Source organism: Lepeophtheirus salmonis, chromosome 5, assembly GCF_016086655.4.
Source record: "Lepeophtheirus salmonis chromosome 5, UVic_Lsal_1.4, whole genome shotgun sequence".
NCBI classification, from domain to species: Eukaryota; Metazoa; Arthropoda; class Copepoda; order Siphonostomatoida; family Caligidae; genus Lepeophtheirus; species Lepeophtheirus salmonis.
In genome coordinates, this window is record NC_052135.2 from 34,983,659 (window position 1) to 35,009,248 (window position 25,590).

A 25,590-nucleotide genomic window follows, 5' to 3' on the forward strand; every position below is an offset into this window, starting at 1 on the left:
AATAGTAAACTAACATTGACTTTATTTTAGGAAAGTTAATCATAAGTTGTTTTCTTGTAACTGCATCAGATAATATCAACTCCTAAAAAAATAAATGAAACCATAAATTGTTTGACATCTCTTTTATATAATGAATTACAGCGTATAAGTGGTGTTCTGCGTTTTGAAATTCAATATGATGACTGTGGGTACGAATGTTTGAATAAGATGGAAAGCTCTTCTACTTTAACAATTAATTTCCTTTACAGAGGACAGAACAAAAATTATATCATTATGGTTTTTATAACATACATGGTCATTTGTGGTGCATTTGATAAAGTTTCTAAACACTTTCTTGTTGAAAATCATTCAAAGTTTTCGCCGGACCGCAGCTCTTGCGTAATTTCCAAATCTTATTATAATCAACAAAAAATTGAATGTGTGGAAGGCTTAGTAGAAGTTATCGTCAAAGGATCTACTAAATTCAATGTTATACCTTTTCGGAAGAGTGGATTCTCACAAATACGGTGGTTTAACTGGAGGAAATTTTTAGACAAGTATTTCTGTCCTTTAAAAGGAATAAAGAACATCACATATTCACTTTCATTTATACTTCTCCTGGACACGTTGTAAAAGGATCTGATAGTTCAAAAGCTCTTTCTGTGAAATAATGAATATTCCTTTTCCTCATCATAACGATTTCTTGCCTACGTTGACTTTTTCTCCTACATCCGTCGCTTATTCAAAGATTCTTCACCATCCAATTATTTGGGGGAAGATATTCCATCAACATTATCGGCTAGTTTATTACAAGGTATCATCCAACATTCAGTTGTTTTATTCTATAAATTTGTAATCGTCCCTTTTTATTATCAGACTCAGCATGCTATTTTGATTGTACAAGTAACTTATCAACCCATTTTAATCCAGAACATGGACTCTCATATGAATATGCTACTGATATGTTAAAATCACAATGGAAAAGAAAGAAAATGTATTTTTCATGCAAAGGGTGTGATTTGCACAGTAAATATTTGAAGGAGATAAAAAAATGTGGAGCTTTTAAACATTGCAGGGAAAAATATCTTAAAAGATTTATATGTATAAAATACAACTGATAACCTTTGAACGTAATTAATGTAAATATGGTTTTTTTTCTTATAGAACGAAATTTTTAATAATTAATAATTAAACTATTTCTAGGAATTACTTCTACATTTCGAATTTTCAACAAATGGCATTTGTTCCCTCATATCAATGTGTTCGTTTTTTTTTCTCTTCATCTACGTATTCTACGTCATTTCTAACTTTGTCAAAAAATTGTTATCCTTTTTCTTCATCACTTACATATTTTGATACATGATATTGCTTGAAATGAGGTAATTTAGAAAATTGAAATAGCGCGTAAGCTAGTTCTATTTGAAACTATTAATACATTGAAATTACCCCTAAATTTTTTTCTAACAATACATAAGATCTTAATTAACTCATTAATCCCATAATTGATTATTTAATTTTATTATTTTAATAGCAAAAATGAAAAGGAAAATAACAATAAACAATGAAAATCGAAGAAAATTAATATATATTATGAATTATTTATTCACTTAAATCCAATTTGAGCTTAATATTTTAAGGAAATCGAATCAATTTGGGATATGATATTTTAGATGAAGGAATTATACTGCAAAAAAAATTGTGCAATTAATTTTTTCATTGTTATTTTGTTGGGATGCAAAATTTTTAGTGCATATTTATTATATTTAGTTGTTAATCATACTAAACCAAACATTAATTTATTTGTACTTTAATTTTTGTTATGTTTTTAAATGTATAATTTTTTAATAATCTAAGAATATATCTTTAAAGAAATGTGAATAAGTAATCTAGCTCAATTTAGTTTTAAACCTAAAGGGTGGTTAAACTTAAACTATATTGTCATACTACAAAATTTATATGGAAATTAAGATAATCATTTAATGAAAAATATATTTTGTATATTTTCTAATAGTTCACAATATGTAATTTTGTAAATCTAAAACTAACATGCAAACTATTTAATTTTTTCATTTAATAACAGAAAAAGGAAGGACACATATTAAATACAAATTAATGGATATTTATTACTAGGGAGTTAGGAAGGGTATGAGCGAATTAATCGTTAAAAAATGAAAAAATTGATTGTACAATTTGTTTTGCAGTATAATAAATATTGTATCTTAAAATTTTATTTTTTTATGGTTGAAGAAGGAACATGACAAGTTAGCAATGGAAATGACCATAAATAAATCATAGGGTCAAATATTTGAAAAATTGATTTATATTTAACAAACTCAGTATTTTCAGATGTTGCATTTTCAAGAGTGTCAAAAAAGGTGTGCAGGGTTGATTACATTTACATCAAATGGACAAAAAATGTTGTTCACAAGGAGGTTTTAACATAGGAATGTACCTAATATATAAGTATAATTTATAGTAAATCGTTTTAGTTTAGAATTTAACATATATAAGCTATTTTTCATTGGCTATCCTTAAGATAGGGTGTTCGTGCTAGTATTTTATTTTTATTTTTAGTATAAAGTATAAAACCATTTATTCCATATATTCGCAAAGTTTACTTGCACTAATGTATGTTTATGTAATAATTTGACTTTAGCATGTCTGTAAATTTTTATTTTAAAAAACTAAAGCAATAAAATATGAAATATACACTACTCATGTACATCTGTAAGATATAGGGGGAGGGAGAGTTCACATTCTGGACCTACAAATTATTGATTAGACAGCATTCATACCTGTTTGTTAACTCTATTATTAAATTTAAATATTCAATTAAAAGATAACATTACTAATGTCAATTAATTGAACTCAGAGAGCTAAGTTTATATTTCACTTGTAATATAATTTAAGATTGATATACATGAAATGATATAATTTAAAAAAGTAAACGTTTTAAATTCAATAGTAGTTACAAATGTTAGGTCATATCTCTTTGATACATTGTAGCCAGTAATGTCATTTTATTTTATTTTAAGAATTCTCTATTAGCTATATGAAATATCTCATAACAACTTGAAAATAAATTTTGGACATGGTAACAGATACTCTCTATGGAAGGGATATCCATATTCTATTAATTCAAAACAAAATGACTTAGCACAAATTTAATTGACGAATTTGAATAATTTTGGAGAAATTTGAGATTTTTTGCAGTTCAATTCAACTCAGATCTAACAAGACTTGTCGACGTTGTCCCTCACATTTATAATAAAGGCACCTTCCATTATGTTCATCTGTACCAACTATTATATCTACATTATTTTTTAGCGGGATATTTTGATAATAATTAACCCTACTTTGGGGACTCTACAGAGGCTTAATTAAAATATTTATATAATAGAAATTGTATAGCATTATACAAAGAATAGTAAACTAACATCGACTTAATTTTGCGGAAAACAATCTTATGGTGCTTTATTGTAATTGCCTCACATATATTATTTGCTCACGACTCGACTTATTCTCACAATCAAATACTCGCGACTTGATTTGGACTCGAAGTCTAATTTATACTTAACTCTAGAAAATCCTTAACGGCATTGACAATATACAGGTTGGGACGTTGAACGGAAAAACGAACGGCGTTCACTTTTTCCGTTCATTTTTTGAACGAATGAACTACTAACGAAAAAAAAAATATGAAAGATGAACAGAAAAAAATATGAACAGTGTTCATTTAGACGTTAATTTTCATATTGTCCATAAGAAGTAGCTTTTTGAATATTTTTCCCTAAGATTCCTACATCTTTTTTTCTTGATTATGGGTATAATTATAATTATTATCTTTGATGGCGGCTAAAATATAGTTTATTTAGTCTAATTTTTATTTCAATCCTTTGCTTCGTTTAATTGCACCATTCACTGGAGAATAAGCCATCTCAAGATTTCCTTCAAAATACAAATAAACAGTAATTGATAAAATACAAGGGAAAATGGGCGTTAATGGATTTATTTATCTAGTATTTTCTAAAGTTTTATATCCAATCTGTCCATGCATAGTACATAAATTTTAAGCGGACATTAGTACCTTTAATTTTTATTACTGTGCAATATGAAAGTACTTTGTATTAATTTTTAACATGTCCTTTTTTCAATATCTATCATTAATTGTCTGGAGAGCTTGTGGAAGATATTCATATACTCGAATTTCATATTATACAATTCAATTACAAGTATTTAAAAATATCAACTTTTGCGCCATACTGTACTCTGTAATACCTGAAAATTTAATTCAATTCTCTTGATGTTTAAGAAAAGTGTTGTTTTATTGAAATATCATATTTCATTTGATCACAGATTATGGTACAGGAAATTAAGACAAAGAAAAGTGGTAATCCTAATTTAAAATAGTTTATCTCATTTTCTTTTGTAACTTGTACAAATTCTAAATTTGTACACGATAGACACACACATAATAATAATATTTATTTTCTCTTTAAATTATTTTTACTTTAGAATGGCACAATCTTAAGTAATTAATATAATATAAGAAGATTAGTGACTCCAGCCAGAGTTGCATTTTCTTATGGATATATTTCAAATTTAATTATTTATAAATTATGTGTCAGACATTGGCTATTTCTTAGAAAAAGGAATGATTACATTTAATATAATATCTAACAAGTATGTAAGAATAATAATAATAACTCATGCACATTGTTTTTTCCTTCCTTTTAATATTAAAAGAAGACGATTTGACAAACTATATCATCATCAGAAATTTTCTCTTTCTCTCAAGAAAAAGCGCACATACAGCCTAGCACTCCCCGGTGGCTCTAATACGTCATATATATAAGTATATATGCATCAACTGGACAAGAAGCTTGCCAACGCCCATTCATAATCTTTTACGGGCGCTCTTAAAGAGCAATCAATGTGAACAACTGAAATATAGAAACAAATTTCGGCCATATGTGTATAAATGTGGCCGAAAAGGGGTTTGGCGCAAATGGTAAGTCTGAGGCCTGACAAGAGAAAAAAGCACTGTTATCACATTATTGTTATTATTTTTGTTTTGATAGCCTGACGGTTTTTTATATATATTTTGTGTTGTAGTAGTTTTAATAATTCGATTTGATCTTACGGAAGGCTCCGGGTAGTTGTGTATAGTAATTAATCAGTGTTCCGAAGAGATGAATGAATATCAATAGGGAATGTCTACGGGAGCTGTTGGAGGTTATCCTTGCTTAAATAGTCCTCCAGTATTCATAATGTCGGATGTCGATGGTGGAGGTGGTGGATCTGGGGTTTCCCTTTCGTCCAAACCTGTTCCTATGAAACTTTTTGCGACTTGGGAAGTGGATCGAACTCCTCCAAATTGTATACCAAGGTCCGAAATTATATGTTTATACTTTATAGATGTATTTCACTGTGTAGCAAACCGTACCATAGTTAATAGTCATCTTTCCCTCAAATAAATAAGGATCCAATCCACATTTGCTCCATGGATTCATTAGGTCCTCTTCTTTTTCACATTTATGTCCCCTAATGTCGATTTTGGTTGCATTTATATAGTTATTTATTGTTGCATTTGATGCATTTCATGCACGCATCAAATCATCATTTTCCTTTAAGTTTCCCATTTCAAAATTGAATAATTTTGCCTAAAAAATTATCTTAACACGGATTGAGATAGAATAATTTATTCTTAATTCAACTTTTAATAACAATACTTGTCATATTGCTGGGACATTCTTTAAGTTAACGTTTACATTCCAAAAAAGATAATTAGATTGATTAGAAGGGTAATATTGCTTCAACAAAATATATAGTATACTTTTGTTGTGGAAAATATTATACCAAAAAGTGGCAATAAGTATGTTATGTAATAATGTTTTTGGTTCCGTGTGACTAATTGTATATTCTTACAATACCTATTTTATAACAATACATGGAAGCATTTGGTAAAAATATGCCCAAAATATTATTAAATGCAACTCTATATTATACTCAAAATGTATCCACAAAATAATTATGGATATAAATGGGCACTCATTGTCTATTTAGACAACAACTTCGCCACTCCATTTTATTCATAATTTTATTGAATTCCTTTCTCTAATTATTTTTTCTTTGAATAGTTATTGTTCTACTTACGCTTACTATTTTGTCTCTTTGTAAGATTTAATTTTTAATCAATTATTTATTAGACTAAGTTGCTCTCTATGTGTATTTACTATTTTTTGTGGCAAATTGTAGTCATTTATCATGTTGATTCCTTTATATTACTTTAATCAGTTATAGTTATATATGAATTAAAGTTCTGTCCTATATGTAGGATATGCCGTATCTTCCAACATAGACAACTTATCGATATTACTGTTATTTTTAAATTTAAATGAATCTCTCCTTAATACTTAAATTAAGTTATGGTTGAGTGCTTATCTATTACATGTGAATTGTCAATATATTTTAAGTAGTAAATGAGTTTATTTGCCTCATATTTTGGAGCAACAACACATCATGTACGATCCTATGTTTGTCTGAATCACAACTTCAATCATTATATAATTACATAAAGTTACTTTACATTTAATTTATTTTCTACTTAACCATATTTTGATTTTTGTGCTCATTAGTATGCATTTTAATATAACAAAAAAAGGATCTAATGTGTTTATGCATTTGTGGTTTTATAAGTTTCACGTTGACTTTCACTCAAATAATTAATATCCGTTTTTTTTTCTTGTGCTTAACATAGTGTAATTATTTAATATTTCAATAGTTTCAGTTACTTTTCTTTTTCTGAGGTTTACCGTTACTTTGATTTAAAAGTATCTGATTTCTTTATATTAAATAGTTATATACACATTATTATATATTAATAGCATTTCAATTTGTTGTTAGCTATTTGGTGTAATGATTTGTAGAAGTCTCGTGGTTGATCAATTTTTAAAGTAATGAAACATGTTAATTGATTGAATCATGCTCTAAATCAAATAAATGCAATTATGCGTTTGTAATAGATCAAGTTTATTCTGTTATATGTTGAATTATTTAGTAATAAATATTTTTTATGAGTTAGTATTGAGTAAAATTTTATTTGAATTAAACCTCGTGTATTTATTTCTTTATTAAATGTGTTTTAAATTAATACAAAAACAATCTTGAATAAAAATCAAGAAAAAGAAAAATCCCCTTGTATTTTTTACATCATATATACATACAGTTCAATATTTTACAGACATATTTTGGTAAATTATAGGCTCTGTATTTAAATTTTTGGTTCAAATTGATGTACCAAGAATGTTAACTATAGTTTAAAACTTTTTTTTGAATTATAATACTTAATTTGGCCCTGATATGACCTTTCAAATAAAATCTATCATTTACTAATTCTTTCGCTGTAATAATGATTTTTTGCTACTTTAAACGTAATTTGTGGCGCCTCCAACGGATTAATTGGAATAATTTGTTGATAGAAATGGACGATAAATATTCGTGGAAGAATAAAAATATAATCCATACTCAATTGTTTGATTTTGTATTGACGTGTTACTTATACGTAAGGCTTATGTTCATTAATAAATATGACAGTTATAATTTAATTTATCTTATTTACATTGGATGGTAAAACCCCGATTCTTTATATTAATAATTTCTTACATATTTTAAAATGTAAATGTAATTTGTATTTCTAATTTATTAATCAATCCAAATTGCACTTTCCCCAAAAAATAATCAAGTTCCAAATGAGAAGAGATAAAATTAGATTACTATGTAAAAATGTAATTTTTGACTCATGGGAATAAAGGAATTACTCCAAGTAAGATTTTAAATAGTTTTAAAGCACTCAATGGACTTGTGTAGAAAAAAATTATTCCAACGAGCTTCAGGCACATTTATTCAAATTAATTTATCATTTATCGCCGTCCTCCTTGGATTAATTATATATAATATATATGTCAATGCATTCTTTTCCTATACATAGTAGTACTTACTTGGTAAAAAGGATGAGCGTTGATATAATCTTAGTTATAAAAAAAACTGATTTATAATAGAGGAAATTTTTTGTATTTATCCATTTGTTATTCCTTTCATCATATTATGAATATATGTACATAATAGTCGTTATTGATTGTTGTAATTCGATTGAATTTCTCCAGTTATGTTAAAAATTATTTATTTATTATGTTCAACATGCCATTGATGGTTAAATGTTATATATACATAAATAAATATATGTAAGCAACTATTTTCTTCCTACTTGTGTTATTATGAGTCATGAAATTCAAATTACTCATTCACAGTTTTTAGATGTAAATATTTCATACTGGATGTGATCATCGTCAGCTATGACTAGACGAAATTATTACGTCAACTAATTTTTTTTGCATGACGATTATTTGACGAAACAATATTTTTGAATGTTTCGTCTGTATTAAAACAAATTATGTATTTTCTTCACTAATTAAAGATGAAGTTAAATTGTGTTGGGTTTCGGTTTGGAAATCCTGGATCGATCTAGAGGAGGGAGCTTGACCATCAATAATTTTTTCAGTAGTTGTATTTATAGATCTATTATTGGCTAGTCATCTATAGTCACACAAATCGCCCCCCCAATAAAAAAAAACAACCTTGATAACAACACTGTTGTCTCAGAACGTTGTAACTTTTGTACGAACCAACTAATTCGGTCAAAGTTCGTGCTCTGGATCGGTCTCGTAGTAACATTAGGTCTGCTAAAAAATCAGTCTTAATGTGTCCAAAACAAAGAAAAAATGTGTCTACGATTTCAAACCCACGATCTGGACTGAAATATTGGTTTAAAGGATATTCATTTTTGAGGACTGATACCGATTATTTGAGGGTTAAAAAATCGATAATTTACTGATTTTATTCCCTTCAGGTTAGTGTTTGAGATTCCAGGAAAACAATAGCTAAATCATGGTTATTTTGGCGACTGTATGACATTACGCATCACAGTGTCCAAAGATTTTTTAGAAATTGCATTCTATAATTTTTAAATTGTGAATTCATCTTTATTTTATTAATGTAGGCCTGTCGTGATTTGCGATAAATCGATTAATTGTGCCATAAATTAAAATGAGCGATACGTTTTCCCGCCTGAAATAAATTCCATCCGTACGCTTCAAAGTAATTTGATATCAAAAGTTTTTAATCAACTGTTAGTATTTCTTGCTCGGAATCTGCAGGACTAAAGAAGCTAAAAATTTGCATATGACCTTTTGAGTCAGGTTTTTTGTTGTTAGTTTGCTCTTTTTTTCCACAATGGTACTAATTGGTAGTTTTGCCTGAATGTTTGATCCTAATGCTTATTATTTGTTGAAGTACAATCTGGTTTACACCCTTTTTATTTAGTGTTTAAATTGTATTTATTGTTTTTGTTTTAATTAAAGAGCATTAAAATAATTTTATTTATTATTTTTGGATGTTTAGTTAATTAATTCTGGATATTTTAAATGTCTTCCAGATGTCCAGTTCCAGTGTTATTTACAAATAAAAGTTTATTGATCTTTGAAAGGGTGTACTTGCATTATTATGCCATCATCATTACGTAAGTTGAAAATGGTGTCAAAATGGCAATATTATCAATTGTCGCAATCCTTTCTGGAACAATTAATCGCATAGAAAAATGTGTTATCGGGACAGGCCTATATTAATGACCGGTTTGGACCTAACTACATTTTAGTTTTTTGGACAATAGGTAGCAGTTAAAGTTTACGTTTACTTTAAATTACATTGATTATAATCCAGTCAAAATATGAATGAAGGATGAAAGAAGTTTGAGTAATACCCGCATTGGGCACGTTTGTATTTTCTAATTTTTCTAATTTTTAGTCTGTCGTTGTTTTTTTAAATTGGATAATTTTTTGTAGGAAAATAAAGTATTAGTAAAAATGGGTAACTTAGGCCGATTACAGATGCATCTAAAACAACACAAAATTGTATTTTATATTAAACGATGTTAGTAGGAATAACATGTTTTTTATGTTAGGATATAATTGCTAAGCATATCCCATATTCTTGCAAAAATTTGGTATATAATATGAAATTAGGGAAGTAGTCATGATGTTAAAAAAAAATTGCTGCTGCAAAATTTCATTGTTCTACGTTTTCATTTTTAGGTCGCACATTTTGGTCAACGTTTGAAAAAAGGCAAAAATTGATTTATTTAGTTAATAAACATGAAAATGACGCACTCTTTGTTATCTATCATAACACAGTTCTGATACGACATTTTTCTGACCTATAAAAATATTCATTAGGTTATTTTCTAAAGTAATTTTATAGAGCAGAAAGTTAGAATAAATGTGAGAACATATATTCAGATTTTGCATATCTGAAAATGTAAAAAAAAAAAAAGATTTGCGCGATAAGCGAAAGAGAGCGACATTAGAAAATTGTGTAGTAATGACATTTTGCATTGGTTATTTTTTTTACCACATGAAAAATTTTCCGCACTTGTCGTTATCAAAATTAGAAAAAAGTTGATAATGCATGCCTACATTTTCCTCTTCTGTATGATTAAATCACCTTTATATACGAGTGTTTAAAAGAAATAAATAATGTTTTACTTTGTATATATTAAGTCTTATATATATACATATCTTGATTAGGATTCCCTGACGATGATGATATAGTACTCATGAAAATTCACTAATTTTATTTTTTTTTATCTCGTGGGAAATGAGAAATAAAAAATAAATATTAAAGGATGTTGGGAGATCGAATTAAACCCAACCACCAACTCAATTAACCGTATTACTTTAGTTATTATTCCTTACGAGAGCGAGTTAGAGAAGCAAAAACTCATGGTTGGTTGTCAAATCATTTTGAATGTTGTATAATAGGAATGTTCCAAACCTGGCCTTCCAAAAAAATTGTATTAATTCAAGTACATGGCCAGGGGTCGGCTAGTCTTTTACATTCGAAAAACCATTTGTACCCGTTTAAAAAAATCACTGAGAGCCTCATATACTTTTTCAATATAAAATGAAGCTCTTTATATTCTTTTAATTATTCGTTTTTTTTTAACTTTATGATTTACTCTTAAAAAACTAATAAAATACCAAGTTAAAGATATTTTTCAAATGAATTAAAAATTGTTGTTGTTCTAGGTATCCTAAGGAGGCTGTGAGATGAGCATCGGAGCCTTGATCTATATTAAAAAAAATTGTTCACTGAACTGAAATGTTATTTTTTTACTGAACCCCATCCCAGAGACGCAGCATCAGAATTAAAGTCCTGCATGCGGGTTTGTACCCACCGGTGGCTGATCCCTGGTCTAGGCAAAGTTTCGAAGCCATATTATTTTCATAATTATCCTAATTTTAAGGTAGTGAAGTGAACGTTGGAATCATTTTTGCACCCACCGATTTATATTTGTTCAAACATGTACTCAGACATATCGGAATTCATTCTTTTGGTATTTTGGTGCAAGTTAATACTTTAATTGTAACTAATAATCAAAACATACTCAAAAATCTTTTTTTTTTGTTGACTCGTAAAGGTTTTGAAATTTTGAGCAATATCAAGTCCGTGAAGGGAGGTGATAGATATATCAGTGTTGTATAGTAAGTACGTCAGAATGGTAAAGAAATGACAAAATGTGTTTTTTTAATCAAAAACTTTGTTAATGTCAATAACATTTAAAAAAAGGCTCAATATAGTAGAAAAAAATATCAGATTGCTACAAAAATATTTTTTGTTATATCTATTTTTTTTTATTTAACAAAGTGCAAAATTTAAACGTATAAGAAATTTTGGATTTTTGCCATTTTTAAAGAGATTTGAGGGACTGTGGGTTCTAGAGTTAACCCTGTAACGTCAAACATATCATATTTGATAATGAGTTTTGGACATCGATTTGAGCAGTTTGACAATTTTTTTGCCTCAAAAGCTTCATGGATGCCATTGCAAATTTATTATAATCAAACAATAACAAATGCGAATTTCTTACTTATGACCATCTATGCTTGCAAACGTATTGCCTCATCAATAAGTGATATAAAGATTATAAATCTAATTTTAGAGGTGTTATAAGGAGAAAATCATTCATTTTTAGAAATAAACATCAGTTACTTTGAATTAAAAAAATTCTCAATTTTGATTTCGACCGATTAAAAAAATGACAAAGATTCTAATTTAAAAAAATCGAAGGATCATTCACATAGGAAGAATCATATGACATAAGTCTTGAGCTGATACACTTTTTATACATAATTTGGTGTCCCCCTTAAATTGAAAATTTTTTGGTCCGTCAACTCAAAAAAAAAAAAAAAATCTTGAATAACTAAAAAGAAAAGGAGAAATTCCTACTATATTTTCTTAATTCATAAATGTATACATTAAGATATTTCATGCACATATTTCCGTCAATTTTATGCTTTAGGTTCGTATTTATGGAATGAAATGAAATACCCCCTATTATGTTCACTATAGTTTAAAACATTAGTTTGATTTATGATACTTTTTTTTGTCTCTAATATGAGAGCTTCTTTACAATAGAATCAGTCAATGGAATTGGCGTAGCTAAAGGGACAATGCGCTCGGGAGAAATGATTCTCTTGAACTCAATGTGAGTAGTTTGGCGCCCAGGTCATTCCTGGAGTAAGAATTTATGTATATAGATTTCACACAAGATTCCTAGATCAGATGGAGTAAATGTAATACTATATTGTTTACTTAAACTTAATCAGTGTAACTCCATCTGACCCATTAAGGGAATGTTAAATGTCGGGAGAGGTTTGAGATCAAACGCTAAAAAAATTATTTATATTTTCATATTATTTTTTTATAATTAAAGACTGGTATTTTTGGTGACCTTTATGTTTTATTGCCGATTCCCAAACACATCACTGCAAAGCCCCTAGGCATTTTTTGGGAGGGAGAGAATAATTGATTAACTGAACAACTGGCAGATTATTTGGCTCTATTATTTGTTATAATTTTTTTTTTCTGATGACCTCAAGGAGTATCGTAGAATCCCGGGTTCACTTTAATCTACTATATTGTGGGATAAAAGGGTATCGGGAGGCAATAAGATGACAACAAAAACTTAAGCCGAGTTGCGTGGGTTTGGTGGTAAGAAAGACTTTAATAGAGAAAATGCTGACTTTACAGTTTTGTAATCACTGTTCTGAAGGATTAATCCAAATATTTCACACACATCAATGTAATATTATTAGTTAAAGAATAAGGAATATGTAATCTAGACTTCATTTTGGGAAAATAATTATAGCTTGCTTTAGTGTTGACTGACCACAATTAATCTTATCTGTGCTTAGCTGTGTGGAATTCACATTATTCATTTCATAATGATCGAATAAATAAAAAAAATATTTATGTCCATCTGATATACTGTTCAATTCACATCATCGTATGCTTTAAAAATATGTTTGTATTTTTTTTTGTATAAGAATATACAAAAAAGAATGATGCCATAATATTTGAAACATTTTCAATTGTTTATTGAAGTTCTTCCTGTACTTTCCAATTTATTTTTTGAATTTCAACTGATGAAATGCCCCTCTTATTATTTAGATAGATTTACATTCTTACTACTAAAATAAACATTATAGCCTTGATTATTATTTTACTTATAATTCAATTATTTTCAAATCAATGTGATGACCTTTACAAGTGTAAGAGTATCTTTTTACACCATACTCCCTCCCATACCTGACTTCTTACTCCTATGCTTACTTGTGTAATACAAGGTCTACATACGTACACAATGCTTATCATAGTCATAATAATAATATGAGTTATGATAACTTTTCTTCTTCATTTTTCTTCAGCTTTCATGGAAAAAAAAAAAAAAAATATATATACATTAGACTGTCCCTTTTTTTGGGTAAATATCCTCTACTCTCTCCTCCAGCACCAAAACCATTCTGCTTATGGTAATCAAAAAACTGAATTTGTCAAAATTTGAGACCTTTCAAGTTGTTTTAGCGTAGACCAGGCCATTTAATTTGAAAAAATAGAATGGACACTCGGTATGGTCATTTTCCCTAAATTGGATTTTTTTCTTTATGAAGCATCCTTATAATACCTATAGTGAGCTCTATTCCTCAAAATGTTCAAAATTTATGGTCGATTATGTATTTTTAACGTTTTGTGCTACCCTGGCCTCTCTAAATGTGATGGTCTCTGACTGTGACCATATATAATCTTTGTACCAAGTTCGATCAAAATCGATCTGTTATTTTTTCCGTAATCCTGGTGACCAATAGACAAACAAAGAAACAGAGGTAAAAAAAAAATCTGTTCAACTCGCTGGCAGGCATAAAAAGGGGATTTTCGAGGCGAAATAGTCCATTTTTAAGTCCTGTGCTGTCACCAATATGATGAATCTATTAGTCAAAAATTGTACTTTTATACAATTAGTATTTGGTTTTATCAGTATTGTATTTGTCAGTATGGATAACCTTGTTTGTAATAATTTTAGTTCTATAAGATATGCTCAATGGTTTACAGGTTCCCTGTTTTATCCGATATCTTAGATGAACATTTTTTTATAAAGAACAATTTTGTTCAGATTTTTAAGGGTGTGGGAAAGCTCAAATTTTTTGATAATTACGTTATTGGAGGGCCATTTAAAAAAAATAATTACGTAATGTCTCTGCAAATACTGATTCTAATACCAATTTAGTATGGCACACTACAGTACTGGTGTACCTAAAACAATACATTGAGGACAAGGTGCACAATATTTTTATTCATAAATAAAATACTAATAGATATTTAAATTACAATTTTCGACTCATATTTTATACAACTCTATTAAGTATTGAGTTGTATAATAAATAATTTGTAACAACATATTTGAAAGGTTATAAAATCCTTAAAAATGACTAATTCCTCAAAATATTCCCATTTTTTTCTTCAAATGAAAACGGCATAGATCAGCCTAAAAATGGCATGAGAGGACTCAAACTCAGCCAAGGTCATTTTTTATCGTCTTCAGTTAAAAAGGTTTTTGTGCAGTGAGAAACACGGTCACCCAAAAACGGAACACTCTAATATATATATAAGTCATACAAAATGTGTACATATTTATTATAATTTATATCCTTATCTCTTTCTCATGATTGTTCTCAATTCTTCTTCAACTTCATGACTACATACACGCCATCACTTCTTCTCTCTTCACATAATTTATTCATTTATTCCATTATAAACTCATTTGACTCATTATTAACTTGTTACTTGCCCATTGTCTTCCTCTTATGCTAGTATATCAGAAATAACATGAAATATGACTTTCATTTGATTATAATTTGCTTAATTCAGATTTATTAAGCATGAATGTACATACTTACATATTAGTGTTGGGATTCTCTCTGTAAAACCTAGACTGTTATAATTTGAACTAATTTGCTTTAATTTTGGTCAGGATTGGTTTCGTATTAAAATTAGTTTTTGATTTAGTCCCACGACATTTTTTTTTAGAAAAGCGAGTTTTGGTTCGGACCGAAATATCGGGCTAGAAAAAAATAACTTAAGACTAAATGAAAAAAATAGGCCTCGAACCGAGTTTTAACAATAATACATATTAATATGTATACTTCTTATACAAGGCGGTTTCAGGTGGAGGCATGGGGATCATTTTCTCCGACTCGATCTTCATTATAAGAAATAGATAAGATTTTTCAAAAATGAATAAATTTGAAATAAAACTATAAATTTATTTCCCAATGGCGTCACTAGCCCCTTTTTTTATCAGTTATTATATAATAAACTTATTTATATAAGGAATTATTTAATGGTGTTGATAATTTTAAGGGCTAAGCTTCCTCCCCCCAAATGTTAAAAGCTAGCAATGCCTTGTTATTATATGGAAAAAGTATCATTTAGAAAAAATATACAAAAAAAGCCCCGCACTTTATTTTCTATATAAAAAACGATCATTATTCTAACCTATAAAAATATTAATTAAGTTTTTTCTAAAAAAAAAAAGAGAGAATAAAATAAGAAAATTATGATTTTCCTTTCTGAAAAATGTGAAAAAATGAGGCGTGTTATACGCGGATCATCAAATTTTCCTGACTTTTTCCTCTTTGTTTTTTTTTATCTATAGGAGAATTAAAAAATATTATTATATCAAAATTATTTGATGCATATTAACTAAAAATATCTTCTTATTAACTACATTTACAAAGTAAAGTGTTTTAGTCTTGTTTCATAATTTGATCAAGATGTGCGACCTTGTGATGACTTTGTTGAACAATGCAATTAGTAATTTTCATACCATATCACAAAATTTCCGTAATAACCATAATCAAAATTCGAAAAAAAACAGTTGAAAAACAAACATCCTTATTGTACTTTGTTCTTATACAATTTATTATAAATTGTACAAAATCTCAACTTGCACACAGCATATACAATATATTCTTATGACTATTGTAAATAAATCCATAATATACTTACGCTATACAAATATAAATATCTCACATCACATACATATACGCATATTATTTTTTTAAGACGCCTATGTTTGCTTTTTTTTTAAATCTTAACATTATAATATTGTAGATTTGATAATAGACTCATTTTTGTAAATAGGTTTTATACTATTTGGATGAAGAAATTTGCGCTTGAGTCTTTCCCTTCAATTGAGAATATGTATGAATGTGTGTTTTTCCCTTGTTTAGATTGGGGTGTGGATATTAACAACACAATTGGAGGAGGTTCTGTTTATGTAATATGTATATTCATAATATATAAAATGTATGATTTTTGAATGTAAGATTTGGGTTATTCATTTTTTCCCCTTAATGTGTATATAATTGATCTCACTCAACTATTATTTAATTTAAAGTTTTTAGTACATTCATTATTAATGATACCCTTAGGTACTATTAGCTGTATGTATAGACCATATTATCACTTAAATTTATTTTCATCCAACCTTTGATCTCCTTATTCCCCATTTATAAAATTTCATTTTTGATTATAATATAATTACATCCCTACTAACGTATTTTATTATTCTTTGCAGGCTATGTTCTTTAACGTTAACTCGACTTGTCTTGTATAAATCTCTTGGATCAGACCTTGCATCTGTTGTGATTGCGGTTAAAATGCAGGTAAGTTTACTTGTTTATTTTCTAAATATCTCATTATGACATTCTAACTTCAGTATGTCCTCTTCATTATAAGAATAATTGCTTCATAGTTACAAGTAATAAAATATACGACCGCATAATACCTACGGAAATGATGGAACTTTAATAGTTAAATTTTTGTAACCCATACATAGATATTCATTGTATATATGTATATACTAGGCTGATGCCCCAACTTTTTCCTTCCATTTTTTTTGAATATATATATTACAAATGTATAGATCCACTTTTAATAAAATATGACATGAATACATTTGACTTCTTTAGTTAAGTTGCACTATTTAATAAATAAATTTAAAATCCAAGACTGAAATAGAGCTTATATCTATTTAAAAAAGAGGAATACACTACATGAGCTTATTAATAAATGATAGAATCATTAAACCTAAGGAGTGGTGAAATATATAAGTGAAGTTTGCTATTTTTTGTCCATTAACACATTTTTTTCAATTTCGGGAAGGGGTATTCTCGGAGTATTTTGTTAGGGGTGTAGAGGGCTTGTCCACAGCAGTGGCACCGGAACCATAGGAACCATTCGCTACTTTTGAGGAATTTTTTTTTATAGTTATAGCAATTTAAAAAAAATCGTCTTACCTCAATAATTTTTAACGTAATTTTCGTAAAGTTATTCTTTTTTTTTTATAATTTGTATTTTATGAAAAAAAGGTATTCGTTCAAATTACTCTAAAAAATATTAAAAAGTTTCTTTTGTCTAAAATTTGGTATATATATATTTTTGTTTTGTCAAAATTGTCAAAAGGCCCCACGTTCCTCTCTCCCCAAAGAACAATCCTGAAGACATAAAGTCATCATTATATAATTTGACCCTATCTCTTTGCAAATTTTTTCTGCACCGGTGGTTCACAGGGTATTTTGTCCTGATTCTTATGTTTACTTTGTGCACAGCCAATCAAGTAAATATTGATATTTTATGAAACTCTCTTCCATGTTAGAGTAGTAGTTGGTATTTATTTTGAAAAACTGAATGAAATGCTTACTAATCATTGTATTTCAATTTTCAATATATATTTATATTTAAAAAAAAAAGTAGGAACATTCCAAAACCGAGAAATGTGTTGTTGTTTTTTTGTCACTTTTTCCGAAATATAATCGACTTTCTGCTCAAAGTAAATACTAATATCAGTTGGTTGACAGATTGGGGGATTAAGCGCACTCCCAATCGGTTTTTTTGTCGTTGCCCTCCAAAAATTTAATAATTTGTTGGGATCTAGCCTCAGCCTAATCTGTACAGTGTACCTAATATAAATACTACTTCTCTGTTAACCGAATAATAATCACAACAACTTAGTCACTGATTTAATTTAATAAACTCGATTCCTTTTCTTCATTTTTTCAACAGATAAAAATTTGACCGATTTTGAGTTTTAGAAAGTTCCTTTCATTAATGTAATTAAATATTTTCGGTAAAATATAAATATAAACTACAACAATCTTAATGAATGAGTTGTTGACAATTTAATATCTGAACTTTTTTTTATTTGTTAGTATGATAAGTGTCATTTAAAAAGTAATAATTCATTCCATGTTCTGCAATGTCTAAATTGCAACTTTGTATTTCGCCTTAAATGCGGTTTCGTTCATTATGAATGTGTGTATATTTTTGCACGAACACGTTATAATATAAAGTCAATTTACATATAAATTGTAATTAATCAATTGATACAAATAAGTTTATTTTATTATTTCTATACATAATTATGACTGTAGGTACCTCATTTATTACAAATTAAGGAAAAAATATTTTATAGTTTGTGTTATCTATGCACTATGCTTTAATGCTTTTCAACTCAATTTTGTTTAGAGGTTTTTACATGCTATATCTCCAAGTCATAATAGTTAAATTGCAACATTTTATGACATTGCAGATATATTTTTAGTAACAAATTTATTGCAGTTTAATTTATATGAATACGTACATATATATGCAGTTTTTTATGAAGGCCAAAAAAATCTACCTTGGTCATTATTTTTATCTACGTGAGTGATCTGTGACGGGGTTTTTTTTAATAAGTTGATATTTTGTTTATATGTAGCACATATTAGTGTTGGATTGAGCCAAAATTTTCGAGTTTGAGTTATATGTGGCATCGAGTCTGTGTTTTAAAGGACACTATACACGTTTTGGAGTTGGAGTGTATGACAATTTTTGCAAAATACGTAATGTGATTTCTCCTTTTAAACACGTTGATCGTAGTGCATCTTTCTATTATGCCATTCGTATTTGGGTGACATATTGAAGCACGTAGAACTTTGAACTTAATTTGATCTCTTGGGGATGTAAAATAAACTTCCTTCACTCCTTCATAGAACTCTAGAGACCTGGAATAATCATGCAGAATTTGTATTCCCATATGAGGGGAATTTAAAAGAATTGATGGTTAAAAGAAAAGGAAAAAAAGAGTCGACGTCACTTTTTACTCCTTTCCTTCAAGAGGGAAATAAAGAAAAAGTGTTTGTGTCAGTCCTTATTTAGGACCGAATACTGCAGTACAGTTCGGTCCCGTATATCAGTCCTAAAACTTAAAAAGTTCAGTTCTTAATGATGTCACTCAGTCTTATTTTTTATTTATTTTAAATCATTTCTAGTATTGACAGTCCTATACAACTGGTAGGACTAGTCCTAAGACTGTACTGTACCGAATAAATAACGACTGACCAACTGTCCAAACAAGTCTTAAAGGATTTTTAATCGAAATATTGATATATATTACAAGGGTTATTTAGAAAAATCATTGTAAACTTCGCCAGTTTTAAAAAGTTAAATGGTGCACATCGTGGTCAATGTGTACATCACATGTTCTTTAAATAAGAAATGTTTTAACATTCCTTTAAGAAAAGTACTATGTAGAAATTTCACATATCTTTACTCAAATCTTTATATTTGTTTTTCATCATTATTTGAGTTCAAGTAAAGTCGAATTTACTTATAAAATATTTTAGGCGTGTTCGAGTAATACTCGAAAACAAAACTAGTACTTGTTATTGTTGGGTTTTGGACGGGAATTCCTAGAGTAGTTATTTATCGTTATAATTTTTGTAAGAACGAAATTATTCTCTCCAAGTTCGGTATAAACCGATCTCGTAGTAGAATTCGCTTCTGGTGTGCTAAAAAGATGCTTTTTAAAGATAGAAATTTGATTAAAAAATAAAATTATCTTTTTTTAAGAAAGTCATTCAATTTGTTAAATTGTTTTCTTACAAAAGTAATTTCATATTTTTGGTCTACATTTTTAATTTTGGTCCACTGTTTCAGACCAATGTCTGGATCAAAATATGGGTGCAGATTGGCCAAGAAAAAATCACTTGAGACCGAACCAAAAAAAAGAAATCGGTCTCGGTTCGAGTGTCAACACTTGTACATATATTATTTTTGAAAAAAAGAAGAAGAAAATATATATAGCGTGTTCTGCTTTTAAGGACAACTACTTTATGTACTTCGATAGTTTAATCACTTGGCTTTTTGCTCGCTTTTTTGTCTGAATATTTTTATTTATCATACCTACTTTTTGACTCTATTATTATTTTATATAATTGTATTTATCTATGGAAAATCAATTTGCATTTAATGTAGCTTTCCCATAAATGCACGCTTAATATTCTGAACCTTGTAGCTACTAGAAACATGGAGGAAGTTGTTCCATTATCATATTCACATTTAATCATATGTAAGTAGAGAGGAAATGATGCATTTTTCATTTAATGAAAGAAACTTACTTTACATTTTGTTTGTTTAAAAGTAGGTATTATAATTCAAATATAATATGCTCAAAAATTGAAGAGAGGGGAGAAATTTCTCAAAGAAAGTTTTAACTTATAATTTATTTTAAGGATATCTCCTTCTTCTCCTCCTCATCATAATATGTATGCAAGCGACATTTAAGGGAAAAAATAAATTTTTTCATATGCATTTTTTATCTGTTGACTTTTGCCTTCATTATTTAATTAATAGTGTTTAATATAATAATGCAGACTTATTTCAATGCAAACCTGTGATGTGTAAGTAGTAATGTTAGCGTAAAATGCTTAGAACTTAATCGCATATGAATATTAATAGTAACTAGAGTAGGTTTCCCTGTGTTGCCCGGAACATTAAGAAAATTATCATCAAGCTATATCATCACGAATCTATAATACATTTTTACGTATAATATTTTGTTTTTGATAATTTTAAATTTATATTTTGGAAGTATTTAAACGCTTTTTATAGAATTGAGACAAGTTTTAAGTAAGAAGAAAAAATGAGTAATCCAGATGAAAATAATGTTATTCTTTTCAAAAAGTTATGATGATTTTAAATATGTGCTTATATATTATTATAAGCGATCTGTCAATGATGAGAATATGCAATTTTAAGGTTAAAAAACCACCATATTTTATGGGTTATATTTGAAAATGAATAACGCATCGTGTTTTCAATTGTTTTTACGCCAAAAGAGTTCATTTGAAGGTTAAATAATACGGTTTTTATTTACAAAATGGTATTTGGTCAATGGTATAGAAGGTTTAATTCAGCTAATTATTCATGCTTTAAATATATATTTTAGGGGTAAAAAAATTTAAAAACTGAAACTTTATTCCTTTTGGAACAAAACCCTTTGAATGTGGAGGTTTTTTGGTAATTTAAATTACATTTTCTCAAGATTTGACTATCGCATATAAAATATAAGCACTTTTTTTTTTAACCAGCATCAATTTATAAAAGAATAAAGTAATTTTATGTGTATCATGTGGTGAAACATAATGCAAAAATTCAAATAGAAAATTTCTAAACCCATATTTGATACTGAAAATTAGTTATAGTTTCATGATCAACGCCTCAAGCACTGCTAGAATATGGAATTCAAAAGATTTTAGAAGAAGTAAAATTTTTTTAGCTTGTGTTATATTAACTTTCATTATGTTTATTCTGTATACATCACTTGGAACGGTATTTTTTACTACATTATTTTTATAGAAAAGATGCAAAAAAATGACATTTTGAACGTATCTCATCTTCATTTTCTGAACAGGCACTGATATAACGTTTGCAATTTTATATCATACAAACTAACAAAAGAGTTATAAAAGAATTAATAAAGAAAAAACTAAATACAGCGATTAGAAATGGAAAAACGGTTGTACTTGTGCTCCGTCTTTTTTTAAATTCATTATTTAATAGGTCGTGCTGGTGTCAACATCTCCCTCTGAATGTAGAATTTTCAGCTATCTTTGGTGTAATGCATTATAAAATAAATATATATGACTAATGCTAGTTTAAATGTAGAAGGTTCTCCTCTTTATAGCAATAATTCATTTTCTCCCCTAAAATTATGTAACAGGCATCTTATATTAATAATTGTCTTAATTCAGTAATATCATAAGTCTTGCTCCTGCCTTCTCCTCGTGTTCTTAGACAAATCCCATATCTACTAATTAGTCATATTAAGTTAAATTTTCTAATTCCGACTCAAGTTTATGGTAGAATTATAAAAAATAAAAAAAATAGATCGTCAGCCCGGCTGACCATCACTATTAAAAGGGTTAAGTGATGTTTCTAGAGCGATGTGGATCGAGATTTTGGTTAGGATTGCAGTCTTTGCCCATTTGCACAACAAACTCTCAAAAAAAGATAGTTTCATTAAACGTATTTAACGATTTTTTTGTGAGTCTGAAAAAAAGAACTGGACCGAACTTATAAAAATTATAATGTTCTCAGATCGGTCTAGGATTTCCAAACCGAAATCCAACACTAGTAGGTATATATGTATTTTTTTTTTTTTTTTTTTGTGAAAAATTATATATGTATACATAGTGTGGGTACGTTTACAGATAACTTTTTTACTTGGCTCATGTAATACTTAGCTAAATACAAATTGTAAGGACACAATATATGCAATCAGCCAATTCTAAAGGTGAGAATATTTGTGGAATGTTTGTACAATGTACATAGTTAATAGTTATGAAGGCTATTATGTAAGAGAATAATATATATGTATTATACATATAATCATTTATGCAGTATGAATGATATTAAACACTCTTTGGATTTTATTGTGTTAGTAGGTATTTATAGAATAAATAAATCCATGAAATATGTTTAGTATGGATTTTCCCTCTTATAGGTAGCATACATACATATATAATAATATACTTACATAATTGTGCTTGAAAGTATTATAACTCTCATTTTTGAATAAACATATGCAAGAACAATCGTATAAAAACGTGACAATACTTTTGAGGATGTTTTGAAGTATGGGCACCCTTGAATATAATTTCATACTTATTTTTCTATCATTGTCACAAAGTCTACAGATTGCCAAAGTTTTGAGAGGTTCCATTTCCAATCATTCATGAAATATATATTAAAGCTTGAGGTAACTCAAAATACAAATTAGTAAGAATTAAAATCTGTTTTTTTTAACTGGGGGCATTTTGTATGTTATGGGAAGTCATTTAAATTGGTTTAAAAAGTGCTTTAGAAATCAAGGGTGAGCAACCTTTATAAAGTTAAGGTCTACTTTAAGATTTCTAAAAGGCTTGAGGGGTACCAGTTCCAAAAATATGTATAAACGCATTAAGAAATCAAAAGCATATTATATTAATAGAACCACTCCAGGGGGTGACTAAGAAGAAGCCAACAAGTGACCGTGTGACCACGGGCATAGAACCCATGCCTTATATTCTATATAATTAAAATTGTTTGTTTTTTAAAATATAATTTTGTCTTATTAATTATCGCGTAAAAAAATGCCTTCAAAACATATGAATAACCCTGTATGTGTGTTGTACACAAGTTCTGACTTGTATAAGCAAATTTTACCCAAAGTTAGTAAAGCTTGCAGCCAAAAATAAAATTATATAATTTACTTGTGATTATGATAATTCAATCATTCTTCCTTACATCGTCGATATATTACTACTGACTTAGGAATATATTTTTCAGATTAAAAAGTATATTCTAATATATTTTATTATTAATTCGTTTTATTTTTTAATATATATGTATATATGATTGAGGATTCTTCATCGATATAGGGTTATAGGGTGTGCAAATGTGTACATACAGAGCTCCCCCAAATGAAGAATCATAAGGACCTTGCTGTTTCTAATATATATCACCAGAGGGTATAAAATATATCCTAGGAAGGGGGAGATCCTTTCTCTAGTTGGCAATCTGAACAGGGGTTTTTTTCCGAAGCTGTTATCATTATTATTTAATTCTTGGGAACATCTAAGTATACAGTAATGACTAGTGCGCATGAAAGACGGAAACTAACAATAAGAGTTGGCTTGGGAGTTATAAGTTAAGTCCTTGTTGGACTCAGAGTAGAATTGGGGATTGCCTTGGGAATCATACCAGTCTTGTCTTTATTTCTTTCCTCTCAGGGCTGCTTGCAGATAATATAATAAAACGTATTGGCAGCTAAGCTGTTCTACTCCCAAACATTCCAATAATAATAATCGTGATTATTACGTTCATTTTTGGTTTCTTTAGTTTTTACATGCCGACAGGACATATTGTGTAGCACATAACCATACTATAATTGTTATTTATTAACACAGAAAATGATAACAAAAGTCTTACCTGATTAATAGAAACATTTATTGTTTACACGCTCCCAGTAAATTTTTCGACACGAAATCTCGGGGAAAAAAATAAAAGATTTTTTTCCTTCTCGTTATTTAATATACAATAAGGATTTTCTGTACTTATAAAAAGGTTTTTTTTAAAAATTCAATTTGAAAATAAAGGAAGATCAGAATGAATAAAAAAAAATGGTGCATGTATATTATGTAGTTATTACATTACTTTGATACAAAATTTGAACCCCCTCTTTAACATGCTGTGCCCAAATGCGCCTATATTAGTGTTTTATATACATACTATATGATTATAAATACAGAGATTCAAATATTATGAAACGCAGGGATGCCAAAAAAAAAAAAAAAAAAAATAACGTGGTCAACCGACAATTTGAAGAATGGTTCGGAAGGGAGCAGCATACCTGAGATGACGTATAATTAAATTACCTATGATATGAATAAAATTAACAAAAACGCCACTTTGTATCTAGCAATGATATAGGCAGGAATTAAAACGATGTCGTTCCCCTGTGCTACTCCGAGTGTAACAAGGATTTACGCTTATAACTCTTTTAAGTATTATTTTATACTTATTGTTATCTCTTCAAAAATAAAAGAATAATGATGACAGCTTTGGTAAATAAGAATTTCTTTTCAGGTAACAATTAAAAAATTTTATTGTATTTAAACCTCTATATATACATCTATATTAATAAAGCAAAGTTTATCTGTCGGTTTATTTGTTTGTCGGATGAGGACTCATTTTAACAACTAGTACACTGTAATAAAAAAGAGGAAAGTACATATATAAAATAAACAGTAATGAATGTGACTTTAAATGATGTTTAGGAACGAGCGTGGGAAG

The 25,590-nt window shown here is 28.3% G+C and overlaps 1 protein-coding gene across 1 annotated transcript in view; it reads left to right on the plus strand.

Moving 5' to 3' along the window:
• The first annotated feature begins 5,005 nt into the window (after positions 1-5,005).
• The window catches only part of KrT95D (phosphofurin acidic cluster sorting protein KrT95D), a 69,295-nt gene continuing 48,710 nt past the window's right edge, over positions 5,006-25,590 (plus strand). Inside the window, exons 1-2 of the mRNA XM_040711398.2 lie at positions 5,006-5,368; positions 17,012-17,099. Of these exons, the coding sequence (XP_040567332.1) occupies positions 5,193-5,368; positions 17,012-17,099 (264 nt within the window). The 5' untranslated portion in view covers positions 5,006-5,192. The remainder of the gene's footprint in view (positions 5,369-17,011; positions 17,100-25,590) is intronic.